At 29.0% G+C, this 17717-nt stretch overlaps 1 protein-coding gene across 3 annotated transcripts; it reads left to right on the forward strand.

The window, feature by feature from the left end:
- Positions 1–1195: 1195 nt before the first annotated feature.
- Positions 1196–14712, forward strand: LOC126846023 (uncharacterized). Of its 3 annotated transcripts, none has more exons than XM_050585111.1 (5): positions 1196–1318; positions 1492–1692; positions 3392–3557; positions 4066–4150; positions 14668–14712. In XM_050585111.1, the coding sequence occupies exons 2-5, from the start codon at positions 1620–1622 to the stop codon at positions 14695–14697; spliced, it is 354 nt and encodes a 117-aa protein (XP_050441068.1). In that variant the 5' UTR covers positions 1196–1318; positions 1492–1619; the 3' UTR covers positions 14698–14712. The 3 variants fall into 3 exon arrangements, with proteins under 3 accessions (XP_050441068.1, XP_050441070.1, XP_050441067.1); XM_050585113.1 differs by lacking the exon at positions 14668–14712 and adding an exon at positions 13308–13334; XM_050585110.1 differs by lacking the exon at positions 14668–14712 and adding an exon at positions 6001–6104.
- Positions 14713–17717: the final 3005 nt, after the last annotated feature.

Below are 17717 nucleotides of genomic sequence, written 5' to 3' on the forward strand. Positions count from 1 at the left end.
GGAAAAACCCGCCTTGCGCGGATTAATTTTACAAAGGCGACAATTTAAAAACTAAGAAACCAAATTTTTACATAATATACACAACAACATTGTGACTGTGTTCTACCGTCGCCCCTTTTTTTAATATTTGCAGTTTTGATGGCGAAAAAATTGTATTTTATCCTATAGAAATGACTGATAGATAGTCTGACAAAAAAAAAAATGGTTATTGACAAAGTATCCTCATTTCTGTATACTAATAAGTATACATTATAGTTGAAACTCTAAATTAAGATTTTTCGAAAAATTGCCTATACTTTACTCCTTAAAAATGGCCGGTGTGGCGTCCTCTTAATTGTGTGTTGCCATCCTGTGCATTTTTTTATTTTGCAGGGTTCTGCGTAATGTGACTCATATTAAATTTAAAAAATGTAAGTTAAATATTTAGTAGAAACTAAACTAATTAGTTTGAAGTTTAGCATGATAATAATTCATAGTGACAGTTTCCAATAATGAATAACTACATTAATACAAAATATATAGGTAATTTAAAATTATTTAAAATCTTTAATTTATCGTTAATTGACACCGACTACATATTATTCTGTATTGCTATGGAAATACTGTATTAGTAGCCACTGATCATATTAAAATAATTATATCTATACGCTAACAATAGGTTAAATCGGTAAAAATAACCTAGTTTTTAAAACCTAGGTATAATAATAATAATTACTTTAATTGATTTCAAATGAAAATAACACAAAACTTTTATATTGTACTACTAGAATATTATTTTTCAAGTAGACACATACATAAAGTGGAAAATAATCGAAATACACTTGACATTTTCCCTCTTTATCAATGCAATATTAAATAAATCATTAATTATAATATAATTAAATGATTTATTTAATATTGCATGTTGTTATAATATATTATATTATAGTCAGTTTGTCGCAGTACAATATTAAAAAAAAACATAAATACATATTATACGTTTTGTATTTGTCAAAAAATTTCAAAATTGGCGCCCTAAGATGTCCAGTAATGATATTATTTGGTAGTTGAAAAAAAAATCCAACCAACAGAGAGCGCTACAAAGCAGTCTGTTTACCATGAACCGTACAACAGCTGCAAATTGGCGGGAAACCGCCGCAAAAGTTAACCTAACAAAACACTTTTGTTTGGAATTTCGATTTTGTAATCTTCTAAACGTGTGTAAACGGTCACCGAATTTTATGATATTTTGCAAATTTAAAATTTTGTCTTCGAGTCGTTTCGTTTGAAATTGTCGGAATATTAAAAGTAGGTGGGTTCGAATTTAATCGCCGACGAGGTAAGTCTGATTAATAATAATGGTGCGTTTGAATGGTTTTTTTGAAAACCAAAGTGTACTTACTTTTTGTGGAAACTAAAAAAATTGCACACCGCAAACGTCTACCGAATTCTGTTCTGTTAACAGCGTTTGGTTGATGTATTTTTTGTAATTTTCATTTTGATAATTTTCAGACGACGTAACGCTCGCCGCTCGACTTTGCTAATGCTGTAATAGCTGGCACGTTTGTGTTTTTACCCAAAGTACCTAAATTGTATTTCGATAAAAATTCATAAAAATATTCCATCGACGGCAAGGCAAGATGGATCGTTCGGAACTAGTGTCCGAATTCGAAGACATGGGATTGTCCATACCCGATTCGACCATTGACGATTGTGAGTATTATTTAGAAACATTATATCCGTTTTTTTTACCGTACCGGCTATTCAATCTACGTACTGGATCGGTATACAAATATTAACGAGACCAAAGTAGTCTGGCGAAAACCGTCGGTGTTATGTGTTAACCCTATTTTCTAATCCGTTATCGTTTTACCAATACCATACCGTGTACATTTTACCACCCTTTACCACTGGCTCCTAACATGCAGGCACACACGAGCCAATTAACCACTAACAGGACGAAAAGCCAATTAGTCGAGACCTTAACGTCTCCGGATCGCGATCGACTAATAAACATAACAATATAATATTCATCCTCTGTTGCCACGCCTTATATACTTTTATTTTTATCGAACGCTGTTTCATACATTTCATATTTAAATTTGGAATAGGAAAATAGACTGCTTTGGTTCTGAATTTTTGATTTCTTTACCAAAAATGTAGTCTACGGCTCTAGTGACTTTTTTGTTGGTTTTTAAAATGAATTATTTCTTATAAGTGCGCTTAGTTTTGTCTGGTTTCACATTTATTCCATAAATATTCCTAATAATATTTGTATGTCTATTGATATACTATATTCTCAATTTTTGACAGTTGTTTTAAAAACTGATTTAGTTGTATTAATTAGAATTATTTTTATTTAAGTATTTAGTTAAATATCTAGACGGTATATTTTAGTTTTAAATCACACTATCGTCTTAATCATATAGATACACATGAGAAAAAAAATACTATCGTAGGTTACTAATTGTTATACAAATCAAGCAACTTTTACATGTAAAACGTAGCCGTAGACTCATCGGCTCTTAGACGTCACATAGTAATTTATCAAACATTGATATCTCTAAATAATAATATTTTTGACATAAGATTTCCCCTTAAGCATTTGTTCTCGTTGTTTTGATTATAATAAATAAATCATTTAACTTAAATTAAAAAATTAAGCTTTGTAATCTCATTAATTAATGTAATTATAAAAATGTATGTGGTTTCCAAAACTTGATTTGTCTTTTTTAACATGAGCTTTAAAATATTACAACGGTTCCAAATTATTTTGAAATTTTGCATAGCTTATGTTAACGTCACAATTAAATATTTCATTGAGTATCTACAAACACAAGATAGTGTATTTTGTTCAGGCATTGCTAAACTCTGTATGTACTTCACACATCCAATTGGAGTACATGTTTTATAAACAAAAAGGGTTCCTTCATGGAACATAATATTTTGTGCTTCCTTATTAGTATGAACTGGAAGTTTAGTAAAGGTATCGTTGGAGTCTTGTAGATCATTCGCTTTATCGTGTGTGTATGATTGTTAAAAATATATAAACAACTAGTTTAAAAAAAATAAAATACTGCATCAATAATTAATGTTCAAAAATTAAAATTAATTTACTTAAATAAAAAATCTAATTTGGTTTGTTAATTAAGTTTTTTGAAAATTGTAAATAATTCGAAATTCATTTTCATTTACCGTTTCAAACATAAATTATTTAAAATATATCTTTTCAAGTACAAATTTATCAATTTTTTAAATTTAAAATTTGGTATTTAGGTAATACATTTTTTATTTAAAATTATTTGTTTTGACTTGATCAACTTTCTGAGCTTGATCTTAGGTTTTAGGTGTGTTACATATAATTGAATGTAAGATTTTATTAATTTTGATTTGGTCTTTCAATTTTTTTCAGGCATAATAGTATGTATCACACACAAAATAACGCCGTCGGATTTTGTCGGTTCCTGGGTGGCTTATTGCGCAACGGCTCAAATAGATGCCAACGTTTTGGACAAAGACAAGCTCAATTCTTTGATCAAAACATTTAAGATAGAAGATGAATATAAGATAACAGAAAAGTAAGTCTTTTTTATATTTTTTTGATTGTATTTTTCTAATTATCGTAACTACATTTGGCTTTTGTTAATTAAACAGTAAAGACAGCTGGTTATAAAATGTAAATAAAAAAATGTTTAAGTTATAATATAACTGTACAACATTAGTACATTTGTATCGATAGGCTTTGTGTAAATTTTATAACCTTGAACGGCAACATTAAGTTCTTCGATAGCATAAAAATGTTATTGTAGTTTTGAACTAGTATTTATCGTATTATATTTATTAATTTTAACCACTTTTCAGCTTCCTACCTAAAACATATTTTTGCTAGGACGTTCCAAGAGTGGAAAAGTAGTATCCAAATTATCGTAACTACTTTCTCGGCTTTTGTCGATCGAGTACTGCAAATTTGGAAACATAAATATTAAGAAATGTCACAATTATTGTCACTAGGAGTCTATTTGAATAAAAATACCCGATTTAATAAATGATAAAACAAATATAATTTGTAATTTTCGTTTAACATAGGAAATACTCTGGAAGAAATTCCATTGATATAAAACCGGACTTGAAGGAACTGCAGTCTTCGCTCAACAGTTCGGCGTCAACAAAAGTAAGTGCGATTTTCAATATTTCAGTAGGCTAGAATTCAAAACCAGCAAGATCCAAAAATCACATTATTCAGTAAACCCCCCCCCCAAAAAAAAAAACTGGGAGGTATGTTCCTAAACAATAAAAAAAATCTATACTTAACTGTTTGTAATTAGTTAAGGGTGTTTCCAAATCATTTTCTCAATTTTTTTTTATTCCAACCTACTCGTTTCTAAATTAGAATAAGCGTTTTTGGCTAATTAATATTACAGTTGTTATTTTTCTTTTTTTGTGTTACGCTTACACTTTTAATGAAAATTGTCGGAGTTAATCGTCGCATTCCTGATGGCGTGTTTTTGTAATTAATTTCTCTAATGAGATCATTACCTATTGCCTATTATTTTTATGTGACTTTACCGTAGTAATAATAATCTATAACCGCTTTACTGATAAGGACAATGCAGTTTACGTTGAATTTGTTATTTGTGAAGTATTTATCGTAATAGTCTTTGTCGTTATGACTGTTGCTGTAGTCTTAATGCTTTGTTATTGGAAAACAACATTTTACTATTATTCCAAATGAAAATAGTCGGCACAGCTATGTTTTGCTAAAATATTTTACTTATTAACAACTCTGTTATGAAAAAAAATGTGTACATAATTTTTACCGAAAATTGATTTTATTAACATTTTCAAAGTCAAGACCATTCAGTTTTAAAATAAAATATTTTATTTTATTATTTGTATATATTTATATACCTATTTAAACTGTACGTTAAATATTAAGTGCTTGTATGGATAGTTGTTAGATTTGTTTTGGTTGTTTCAACCAAATATTTAAAAAAGAAAAAAAATTACAATTGTACAAAAAAAAGTAAACTTACTTTCGTTTAATTTAAAATAAATTTATTCCAAAGAAATGTATTTGATAATAAACCAGTCATAATTGTCATAATTAAAAAAAATACTTTTAAAAACTCCAAATAGCATATTTAACAGATACTTGTATTATTCGATTTAAGATAATTTAAAATATTGTATGGAACTGAAAAAGTTTAAAAGTGAAGGAATGAACTTTTTCAACTTTTTACCATTTTTATAGTCTATCTCTCTCTCTCTATATATATATATATATATGATATTTTTTTATACATTTTTCTTGGCCTTCTCGACTTAACAAGTCAAAATTTCCCATTTATCACGCTTAACTTTGAAATTTCATTTTCAAAAAGGGTAGTAGTTTGTTTGATTTTTATTGACGTTTTATATTTTTAACATCTGAAAATTATTGGCGTCCAGCCTTTTTTTTTTTTTTAATTAAATGGCCTTTGACCATTCCAACAGACATAGTGATCTGTTTCCATCTTGGTGGTTTTTTTTTTATACTCAATGATTTGTTTTAATTGTTTTATTATTTCAATAAAATACATTCCAAACAATCTAAGTTCTAATCCGGTCAGACAATGTATGTAGTTTTTATTACAACCAAAAGAAAATTGGGTAATATTCTAATTGTTGTTTTGTAAACTGCTTGCAGCTCTGAAAGCAAAAACTAATGACATGTTTTTTATAGTTGAAGGCCATGTATTTCGGTTTTTTTTTTAATAATTATTAAATTTTATTATAAATATATTTTTGTATCGAGAACTCATGATTTGGTTTACAAATTTTAAACAGGCCTCCTTACAAATCATTTTTTTTCTTTGTATGACATTTTTTTAATAGTTTTTGATTCTTTGATGACATTTTTTTATGCGCAGTCGCCTATTTTATTACCTTTTATCGTGTAATTATTTACACCATTTTAAAACTTATAAATGCCCACTTGTAAAAAATCAAATAGAATGCATATATTTTTAATCCTATTATCAGTTAGATACACCACGATGCGATGGTTATGCGAGTACACTGTAATATTTTATTCCAAGGAATAATCAAATAACCAGACAAACAGACTGTTTCATATTTAATTGGCCAATGAATGATTCGTTTTGCTAAAAGGTAACTAAGATACAAACACAAGTGTATTTGTTTGTCACGATTATTATTATTTTATTGTTGAACAAATAAAAACAGTTAATTAAATCTATCTTAAACATGTTCAAGAACATTTTGTCGTCAATGTTAAGAACAAACAGATTGACAAAACGGTTTCAGCCACGTGTCAATTATAGCAAAAATGTCGAACCTATTGAAAACTACGATAGTAAATACAAAATTTAAACAATTACTTATTATTTTAACACATCAACAATTGTTCGTGTTAATGTTGACCACAAGTTTAAACATCTCGACTTTATTGTAACTTCAGTTGCAATTAGAGTTACCACCAAATGACAATACACAATAAAGTTAGGGCGCTCGTTTTTTTGGAAAATATTTTCAATTTTTGTAGTTTTTCTTTTTGGGAAACTTTTTTTAGTTATTATTATTGCACGTTATAAAAAAAATATTATAATTATTTAGCCTTTTTAGTAAATATTTTAAGGTTCTATCGACTGTGGAAACTTAAATAGTAGAAGCATATATATATATATATATATATATATATATATATGTATTTATTTGGTAAATTTAATTTGTATACCTTTTAAAAAAAAAACTTGACTCTGTTTATGTAGTTTTTTACTTCTTTATTTTAATGCTAATCTAATCTAAATCAAATTAATGTTAATAAAGTCCAGCACCGGACACTATAATAAGAATATATGGTAAATTAGAAATGATAATGAACATTAAATGATAATAATTTTGATATTCAATAAGTTAATTAAATATATTACTTTATGTTTCAAAAGTCGAAAGAGCTAAAAATTAAATATAATATATATTTTTTTCAAAAATAAAGACTACAAAATAAATAGCTATAATTTTTATGAGGTTGCACGTCTTACGTTAAATGGATCACCCTGTATGTTTTTATTTAACCGATAAGGTTCTAATAATCATATTGTGTTTTAGAAACGTCAGCTTATTGACTTTAAAATTTGTCGTTTGCCATGTATTATGGGGGACAAAAAATAAGGCATTTTTCAATTTTTTGTTTGATTTTTAAACAGAATTTTACCGTCTGCGAAGCAATTTTTTTTTGTCTGTGATTTCTTCTAAACCGCTGAACCGATTTCTTTATGTAGCAACTATCCGGATCAGAAATATGATACTTGAAAGGTTCTTAAAAAAAAAAAAAACGGTGATATAATACTAGGTGGGAGGCCATCCAGTGATAGAGCCCACAGAGGACTTAAGGTTTGAAAATTAGAAACTGTTGGGTAGATCTAGAGTGGGGCCAAAACATATACCGTTTTCTGTATTCAAGTTTTTTTTTATTAATGATAAACATAAGAGAGAAACTACATTTTTACCGTTGTAGGTACATTTCTAGGTGGTTATGAGTCATTAAATAAACAGTCCCCGGGTATTTGAAAATATTTTCATTATATTGCTAATTACCTACCAAAGTACAATCTTAATCACAATATAGATAACTTTGGCAATGTTTCAATCGATTTAGTATATATTTCTACCATTTACATTGGAAAAAGTTTTCTCAATTTCGCTTATTACAATTCCTACGACCTCCCCTGTCTCAAGTAGCTACATCTCCACTATGCGCCGACCCCACTGTATTGGCTTTCGCATTGTTGACATGGATATGTCTTATGGCATCACGCTTAGGTTAGATTTGCAGTAATTGGGTAAGGTTAGACTTAGAGTAGGCCTGACAACCTGAATTTGCGACGTCAACAGAAGATTGGGAGGGGAGGCAAATGGAAATCTAGGCAATAAGTAAAGTGGATAGGGGAGGAGATCGAGAAGAGATTGAATAAGAATGAGTTAGAGTGTAATGAGATAAGGAGAAGGTTAGGGAAGAGATGAACACATACTTGCAACGATTGGGGACACGCGAAAGTAATGCGTTTAGGTTTTTGCCCAGTACCGTTCTCTCGTGAGACAAAGTATATGCATATATAGTAGGGTGGACCAAAAACAATTTTTTTTTTGTTCTTCTCTTGACATTATGTTCCTTGGGGTAAAATAATATTTCCCTATTTTTTTTAGATTTTTAAAATTATTTTTAAAGGTTTGCGAGTATCAGTTTTCCAAAAAAAAATTTTTTTTTAGTTTTTAATTTTTTTAAGGTATAAATATCAATTTTAAACAAGTGTTGCTTGTATACAAAATCATCATTAGAAAAGAGGAATAAACCAATATTTTTTAGGCCTTGGAATGTAAAATTTGCGAAAATATTGGTATACATATACCCTTAATAGTAGAGCCTAAAATATTTTTTTTAGGGGTATAAAATATTTTTAACTTATTCCTCATTTAGCTGCGAAGAATTCCAATATACTTACATAACACATTATTCTAACAATAGATCAGAAAAAAAATTAATTGAAAAACAAGTATTTTATAAAATAATATTGTTTTTTGTTAATTACTTGTTAAAACTTGAACTAAAAAAAAAATATAATTGTTAAGTAACAGTACTCAAAACTGGTTTTTTGTTTATTTTTTTAATTAATTTTTTTTCTGATCTATTAGAATAATGTGTTATGTAAGTATATTGGAATTCTTCGCAGCTAAATGTGGAATAAGTTAAACATATTTTATATTCCTAAAAAAAATATTTTAGGCTCTACTATTAAGGGTATATATATATATCAATATTTTCGCAAAATTCACATTCCAAGACCTAAATTAGTCGGATAGTAGTTTTTTTTGTAAACAAAAAAAATATTGGTTTATTCCTTTTTTTCTAATGATAATTTGTTGTATACATGCAACTTTTGTTTTCAATTTTTATTTATACCTTATAAAAATTAAAAAACTTAAAAAATAATTTTTTTGGAAAACTGATGCTCGCAACCTCTAAAATTAATTTTAAAAATCTGAAGAAAAAAAATAAGGAAATATTATTTTACCCCGAGTAACATAATGTCATAAGAAGAACAAAAAAAAAACAAAAGTAAATTTTTTTTTTTGGTCCACCCTAATATATAGTTTTGGGTGTGCCTTAAGACATATATTCATGATGCAATGTTTTTCCTCGAGTCGAGGACTAATCGTGTTACAGACCAAACTAGATCCGCCACACTTGTAAAACGGTTAACTCTAAAAAAATCGGTTTTGATATATATTTTTGTTCCGAAGAAAGTATAAGGTTGTGGAAAATCTTGACGTGGTACGGTGCTATGCCCATAACGATCGGATGGTCGTTGTACGTTTTCAGTTTCCACGAAGAACCGGAAAGACCGAAATTCATTCCGTACCGTTATCTCCGCATCAGGACCAGAGTGAGTGGATTCGGAATAATTATTAGTTTATTGCCAAAAAAAAACCGAATCGTGTACCTCCTCCTAATCGTTGAAAAAATAATACCTAATAAAATATAGCGGTTTCCGTGGGGTGACGGCAATCATCCGTTTTTCTACAACCCCAGGATCAACCCTTTGCCCGAAGGGTACGAAGACGAGATTGGTGGTTCGGAAGGAAACGAAAATGCCGGAAATAACGATGGAACGGAAGAAGATGAATGTTTTGACGACTAAACTATATTTTAGACGAGACAAAATATACATTTATTGTATTATGTGAATCGTTTATTGATCCTATATTATCTTATTAGTTTGTTTTTTTTATCCAATTGTCTGTACCATTTTAATAATAGTCTGTTATTAAAACATTTTTTTTTTCCATTTTGAGAGCCGAAAAAAAAATTTGGGTTTATCGGAACAAAGGCCCAATTTCAAATTTTACTTAAAAAATTTTCTAGGCTAAATTATTTTTTCATAAATTAAATCAACCTAATAGTAATAAATTAGGAAAAATTATAAAGTTTTCATAAAAAAAAAAATGTACCTAAATAAATATTTTGTTGTGTCTCTTGAAAAAAACCCAAATTTGGGTCCTTGTTCTTTTAATAAGCGTCTCAATTGTCAGTGTCTTACACGGGACTCGCGCAAGACTTGATAAAATTTTTATCTAAATCGCATTAAATTACTATAATAATAAACCTAAAATGCAAGACCTCAACTCTTTGTTACACTAATCTATATTGTATAATAATAGCTTCTGCTTGATTCCTCAAAGGTTATGGAAGTTCTATTATTTCTGTCATTTCTATTATTTGCTAAAACTCTATTTAAAAAAGTTCCCCGTCAAATGTATGGTTTTTGGATTTTTGCAATCAATTTTATAATCAAATCTCAGCTGTAGTTAATGTATTAATGGATCTAAGGCATTTCAACATGGCGTTTAACTCAACAAACATTTTAACATCGTGTTAAGGCTAACAAATTCGGTGAAATCCGATTTTCTTGAATATAATCAACAATAAGTTGTATCCTTAACATATTATGTTGGCGAAACCGGCTAATTAAATATTTACATAGACTGTAAAGTTTTTTTTTTTTGTAATAAGTACAAGTGACAAATGTTTACAATATAAAATAATAATTAAAACAATTAAATTACATTTATTAATTATCATTTTTTATTGAGAATGAAGTCATGAGTGAAGAAGCCATCCTTTGATGGAATTACCGTGTTGTGGGATGTTGAATGGCATCTGGAGTGTTTACTGTGGTTTTGTACATTCAGTTAGTAAACATATTCAGTCAGTAAAATGTTCAGTTTTTTTTTATTAAAATCTTAACCCGTCGTGTTTTTGTTTTAAACGACTTAAGTACCTCATCTAAATTATTTTTACTTAAAATTTGGCCAAACAAATGTGGGATTTCCTCGCAAAAAGTTAAGTTTTAAGAAGAGTCTTCTACTGTAAATATATTACTATTATTGTTTTGTTTGTATCATATTTATGTGTTGATATCGAGGACGAGAACAATGGTGGTGGATTGAATACTCTTCATAAGTAAAGTCTTTAGTTGTGACCGGATATGTGTATAATTTTTAGAGTGTGATGTGACCTACAATTTGTTTTTCTGTTAAAAAATTGAAGTTTTAATTTTAAAAGTTTGTGCACAATAACTATAATTCCTACACTCGACAATATAAACTCGTTTCTTCTGTGCAATGGAAATGCTCACAAAAATGTTTTTATTCGTTCACGTAGTAGCTGTTGTGAGGAGGCTGCGCTTGCTGCTCAGCTACATTTTTATTATGTATGTATTATTATTTAAAATTCCAAAAATTCTCCCAAGTGAGTAGTAGAGAGAGCGATCGGCCGTTAGTCGAGACGGTTATTTTATCTCTCCCCCTTTACACCGGTCGGCCGGTTGTGTAAAACGCACAACAACAATAATAATAATACCTACCTACCTACCTACCTACTCACCCCGGACAAGACGGGTGTTTTTCTTATTATATTTTTTTTCCGGTATTTTTCATTGTGACGACAACAACAGTGAGAGGGCGACGCCGGTGTGCACTATATAATATACCGGTAGAAAACGTGTTGTGTAGGTTATGTGTGCATGTGTGTGTGTTGGACGTGGTGATGGTTATGCGACGACGGTGGTGTGGTGCTTACCGGCTCTAACCCTCCTTCTCTGCTGTGTGAAATACTCTTGTGTGTTTTTAATGTATTCTTATATAAAAACGTGCAACACAAGTAGGTAGGTATGCACACGCACTGGGAACCCACCGCGCACCGTCCAAGGAATCCACTAGAGCCGACCTACGGACAGCTGCTGCTATCCTGTATATTGTATATACAGGGTGATCGTGAAATCTTACATCTTTACATTGATTTTGTTTTGCTGCGCCCTCTCCTCTCCTCTAGGGAGCAATTTGTATAAATCCGCCACTGCAACGGCGTGATTTGATTTTTATATTTTCGCGCCTAGACCAACCCGTTGAAAAAAGGAAAAAGGATTTGCCAAAAGGGGGGAGGACCTTATTGAGTCGAAAATTAAAAAAAAAAAATTATTTACTCTTCCTCTTGGAAACCTTGGGAAAAAACCCAAGAAATGTACCTGCATATTTTTCAATTTAAAATTACTGCGCTTTATGACTTTTTGAAAATGTTAGGTTAGTTCCAAATTTGTATGGGATATTCTTTAGATTGAGTAGAATCGATAAAACGATGACAAACCAAAAAAAAAATATATATATCTAAGACCTTTCCCCAAGAAAGGGTGGAAACTTTTTCCTTCTATCGCTCTCTAATGCCTGGTCCACACAGGCAAACAATATTAAAACAAAACAAAACACGATGATTTTTGACAATTTCCAAACAATTTTGTTTTTTCAACAAAATGTTCTGTTTTTTAAGAATAAAACCGTGTCCCGTTCGTGGTGGGAAATTTTATAGATGTTTTTGTTTTCATGAGCACTATAGCTCGGTGTGGACATAAAATTGTGTTTAAATATTAATTGTTAAATGTAATTAAATATTAATGTGTTAAAAAATAAAATCAAGTTATATTAATAACTTGTTTATATTATACCAATGTCATCATCCCGTAAATCTTTTAAAAGTTCATTGATTCATTTACATTTAATTTTATTACGTTGGTCTTACCCAAAAACGTCTTTTATTTTAATTTTATTTATTTTGAACATTTAAATAAGTATATCCAGCACCCGACATTAGTATACCATCCTCATTTTCGATATCTCTTCTCAGTTTCCACATTAATATTTTAATTATTTAAAAAATTGAATTATTGAAATTAAAACGAACGAACCAAGAACCGAAAAGATCGCACTTCGAAAGCAGACTAAACGACTGTGAATGGATAACTAGTATAAAAGTATGAAAATCACATTTTTAAAACGATCTTTTCAGAATGGATAGATGAAAAAAACCCAACACAAACATAGTATTTAAATTTTTGTTCATGATTTGTTGAGGTTTTTTGTCAATTCAGTCTGGACAAATGTTTTTTTACAGTTTGTTTTTTATAAACAGAAAAAAGTTGAGTTTTTGTTTTGTTTTTTTTAAAACCTCTTAAGACCTGGCTTAAGGCGTAGTCTTAGGTTTTAAGATCTGAAAACTAGACCGAAGATAGTGAACACTATAGATCTAGTGTGTATAAACATGTCTGGATAAAAATATATTTGGTTAAGTAAATAAAAATAAACCTACATAAAGCTATCATAGATATTTCCATAATGAGTAACCTAGATATTCATGTGGCAATAGTAGAGTGGCTCTATAAAATACATATCATGTTTCTCAAAAATCTTTAGCTAAAATTTTTTTTTTTTTTTAGGAAATACCCTAACAAAAAAAAAATGGAAAAAATACTCTTACCGTAATTAACAGTCAACAAGTTTATGAAAACCATTTGATTAAAAATGTATTATTGAAAGTATATTAACCATAATGGTATTCAACCTAATACAATATTTAAATAGTTTTAATAATTTCCGAAGACCATTGACCTATCCGTTTCCACCAGACTCCAATGTGCTGGCTTTTTAAATTGTGAAATTAAAAAAAACTATTTTAAAGAAAGGGTTTTAGTGGGCAACTTTTTAGTTCAAATGAATGATGGAAATAGTGTAATAAAATGTATCAATGCTGTCGAAAACCAGTTTTAATTAAATACTTCTTAATATCTGAGAAATTTAACTCATTAGCAAGTGGACTTAAATGATGTTAGCATGTCCGTCCGCACTTAACCACAACAACTTTAAATGCGAATAATGCAAAAAGTATTACTTCAAAACTGGTTATATTGTTATTGGATAAATTAAATGTAGATGTTGCTATAATATTTAAAACTAGAACGCTTAAAACACCAAGCTTGATCATTGAGTATAGACAATGACGATTTTACACAAACTAATTGGATTGCATATTCCTAAAACTTTTTGAAATGTTTCTTGTTATAATTACAAATTGTTTAAAATTTAAAAATAAAGTGGTTTTATTTTAAGTGTTCCGCCTCTTATGTAACAGTGTTTATGCACTGTCACTATAATTGTGTTTTTTTTTTATTCAAATAACCTTCAACCAAAATGTAAATAAAGTTTTGTAATTAAGTTGGTTATTATTGGAAAAAAAATGTTTTATTACAAACAGTTGAACTCGGCAAACAATAAGCGTAACGTATTTGTTATCTAAATCTAACATTGAATTATTGAGAATTAGTTGTTGTACACGAAAACAGTGAAAACAATGTGCATAATAAGTTTTGATTCAACAAATAATGTGTATCATCGCTGAATAATATAAAACAACTTTTGGAAACTAATGTGTACAATATAATCCGTTTAGGAATTAGATATGCCCTTTATTTCTGATAAAAGATAAAGCTATAGTTAAAAAAAAAAATTGTTTGAAGTGTAAATTGGCGAGTGTCGGAAATTTATTTCAAGACAATACTTTAAAACCGTATTATTAACATTAATTATTTCATAATACCTAGTTATTATTTCAAAACAAAAAATTGCTGTAAAATACAAATTTCATGAACCTCGTACGCGAATAGGTTGGTCTACTCAGGACACACTCTTTTATTTTAAAAATAACTGCAATTTAGTAGTCTTCCTTTTTGGAAAAAACCTATCAAGTTTTTTGTTATTTTTATTATACCGGACAATATTAAACATTCTACTTTTTTTTAGTACATTCCAGAGCTCTGCCAAGTTAATTGACAATGTATGAATTTAAATACCTTTTCAATAACTATCTGTTTTTAAATATCGGTTTTCACAACAACAAAAATTGTCATCGAAAACGAGCGTCTCGCGTTAAACGGATCACCCTGTATACACAAGTATTATAATAAACATTACGCTTCTCTCTTTTTACCTGTCGGTTTTTTTTGTCGGTACGCCGCTGGGTCTTCCCCTCCCTTTGCCTACTATTCGGTCCTGTGTGCCTTGTGTGTATTAAAAATGTAATATGTATTATTATTATTATTTTCTTCTACCTTTCCAAAACCCGACCCGACCACGTTTCTCTTATGTGTGACGACACACCGGGCCTCTCGGTATACTTACACTTGTACAGTGTAGTTCACCGACTAAAAACCGGCGGTCAATATATTTGAAAAAAGATTTAAGAATTTTTTCAAAAAATGTTTCGTTATTTTTTTTACGGTTAATAGTTGGTGGATTTTTTGATTTATTTCCGAAAGACATAACCCCCCCCCCCAACCATTATGTGTTATCTTTACCAAGACTAAGAATAACGTGCTGAAGACATATTTTGACTGGTCGATAACCAGTTTTGGATTTGGTATACTTTTTGATCTGTTTTAACTGTCCTAAATTTTAAACTTAAACGACTTCAAAAGTAAAATTATTACCCCCAAAACCGGTGTTCGATAACAGTCAAAGTCAAGTACATAGGACTTTAACACATAAGCGATGAGGTTATATAGCTGATAAATATTATAATTTAACTAGAAAGTGGACTAGAAGCTTAACGAGGGTAACATTTATTGTAGACGATTTGTCGATGGACAAAATTCGCTCAAAAAAATGTATTTTGGAGATTTCCCTGTTTTGCACAATTCAAAATTGCACAATTTTCTGTAAAAAAATCATACTTGTTAATTTCTCGTGTTTGGATTTTTATTTTACTAAAAAAAGTACCATTTATTTATGATACAATGAAAAGAGGATACACAAAATGTCCAATGAGTTGTTTGTAACTAAATTGGTAATATTTGTCACTGTGTTTTACTAGTATCCTACACTTATCCATAACTATTACCACATAACACTATTGTCTATAACTGTGTTACTGTGAACTAAATCTGTTATCGATTACCATATTAGAGAGATAGCTTTTAATATTACAATTAAAAATTGTATTAATGAGCACCTATGTCTATCAGAAATAGAAGTAAAATGTTTTCTAATTTTAATTTATTACCTCTCAAAGAAATAGCATGTAATCATCATTTTTTTTTTCATGTTTATATTGTGTTCCATTTTTTGTTTCAATTGAATAATTGAACAGTTGATATTTTTTTGTTTCATAAAATAATATAATATAGAGAGCGGGATTTTAGGGTTTTAGTATTGAACATATTGTACACGTTATTTACAATAATGAGGTAAACTGATAAGAATTACTGATTACAAGTAGTTGATAAACAACTGTTGTTGGTGTTAACATTACAGATGCTAGATGAAATTTCTTTGACCACACTGTAGAACAAAAGGATTTTTATTTTCATTTTTTAATCACATTAACCTGAGATTTTAAAAGTTTGTTTACGTTTTTCAATTCTCTTAGAGTGCACTATCTGATTTTATTTAATCTGTGCCAATAGTGAAAAGATAGATATTTGTCTTAGCTTTAACATTGGATAATAATATACAAGTAGATCGGATTTCATACCCACGCGGTTCAATGATTTGAATGAGCGCTTAATTTTGAATTTTTAAAAGATAGAAAGTTGTTGTTTCAAAGCAAAAAAATTATTGAAGTTTTTTACAATTGAAAAATTGTCAATTTTAGCTACACTTTTCTTTAGCCGCGCAGATCTTTGAAACCAAAGAACGGATTTTGTTATTCAGGGTTTTATTAGTATCACTTGGCATGTGTGCAGTGAGATTTCAACAACTATATGATGTAGGTACAGTTCATCCACTTTCCACACTTATTCCCCCCCCCTTAAATTTTCACACTTTTCAAATACTATTTGAATTCTACATAACATTTTCAAGGCATCGATCGTGGCACAATTTTAAAACTATTTTTAGTTAATTATTTGAATGTTATTTAAACTGAAATGAACAAACAATTATTTTTAAATTATGCCACGATCGATGCCTTGATAATGTTAGGAAGAATTCAAATACTTTTTTTTTAGAATTTAAATCGGAGTATTCTTAAGAACAGTACATTTGAAGTAGAATGAGTTGGTTTTGACCAAAAAAGTTTTTTGAATTATAGTGTGGATCTTTAAAGATACACTGCCAAAAAGCTGATTTGATGTTTGTATCTTTTAAGTTACACTACCTCATCGACCTATTAAGATAAAAAATCAATATAACTAATTTGAATTAGTGTTTTGTGATTCACATTAGTAGGCATTATTCTTTGAACTATGCATATATTTATTTGTATAATTTAAAAAAAATTGTTTTTAGGACATTTCTTAAAAAGAAAATAAGTTTAAAATGGACTTTCATTTAAAGAATAGGCATTTTATTTACCGTAATAAAACAATAAATACCAATTAGAATAAAAAGGTATCTAATTATTAATTATTTTTATAAAATATTAAATATTTTACTATTAGGGAATTGTGTTCCTTTTTGGGGTACAATACCGGAAATTCAGGTATACTTTATGATATCGTTAAGTTCTTCGGCAACTTTACTAGGTTATGTAAGAAACGGATTTTTGATTTTTCCTTTTTTTTTGTGTGAAATAATTTTGTTACAATATTGAAAAAAATTGTAAATTTAATTAATTTAATAACAAGAAAGTGAAATTTTTAAATGAAAATCGGCTTTCTACCCTAACACAGTAAAGTAGCCAAAGCACTCGAATATCTTTACAGAACTGCAATTGAACCATCCATATATAGTCGACAATTTTGGGTCTAAAATAAGCCAAAATGACTTGTACCCATAGAAATAATTATATAAATTAAAAATAATACCCAGAAGCTTATGAAAATTAATCGGTAAACTAATATTAGCATGCCGTC

Source organism: Adelges cooleyi, unplaced genomic scaffold, assembly GCF_023614345.1.
Source record: "Adelges cooleyi isolate 19-005CV unplaced genomic scaffold, UGA_ACOO_1.1 ACOO_flye_CR_arks_rails_tigmint_CR_PRNA_819, whole genome shotgun sequence".
Lineage (NCBI taxonomy): Eukaryota > Metazoa > Arthropoda > Insecta > Hemiptera > Adelgidae > Adelges > Adelges cooleyi.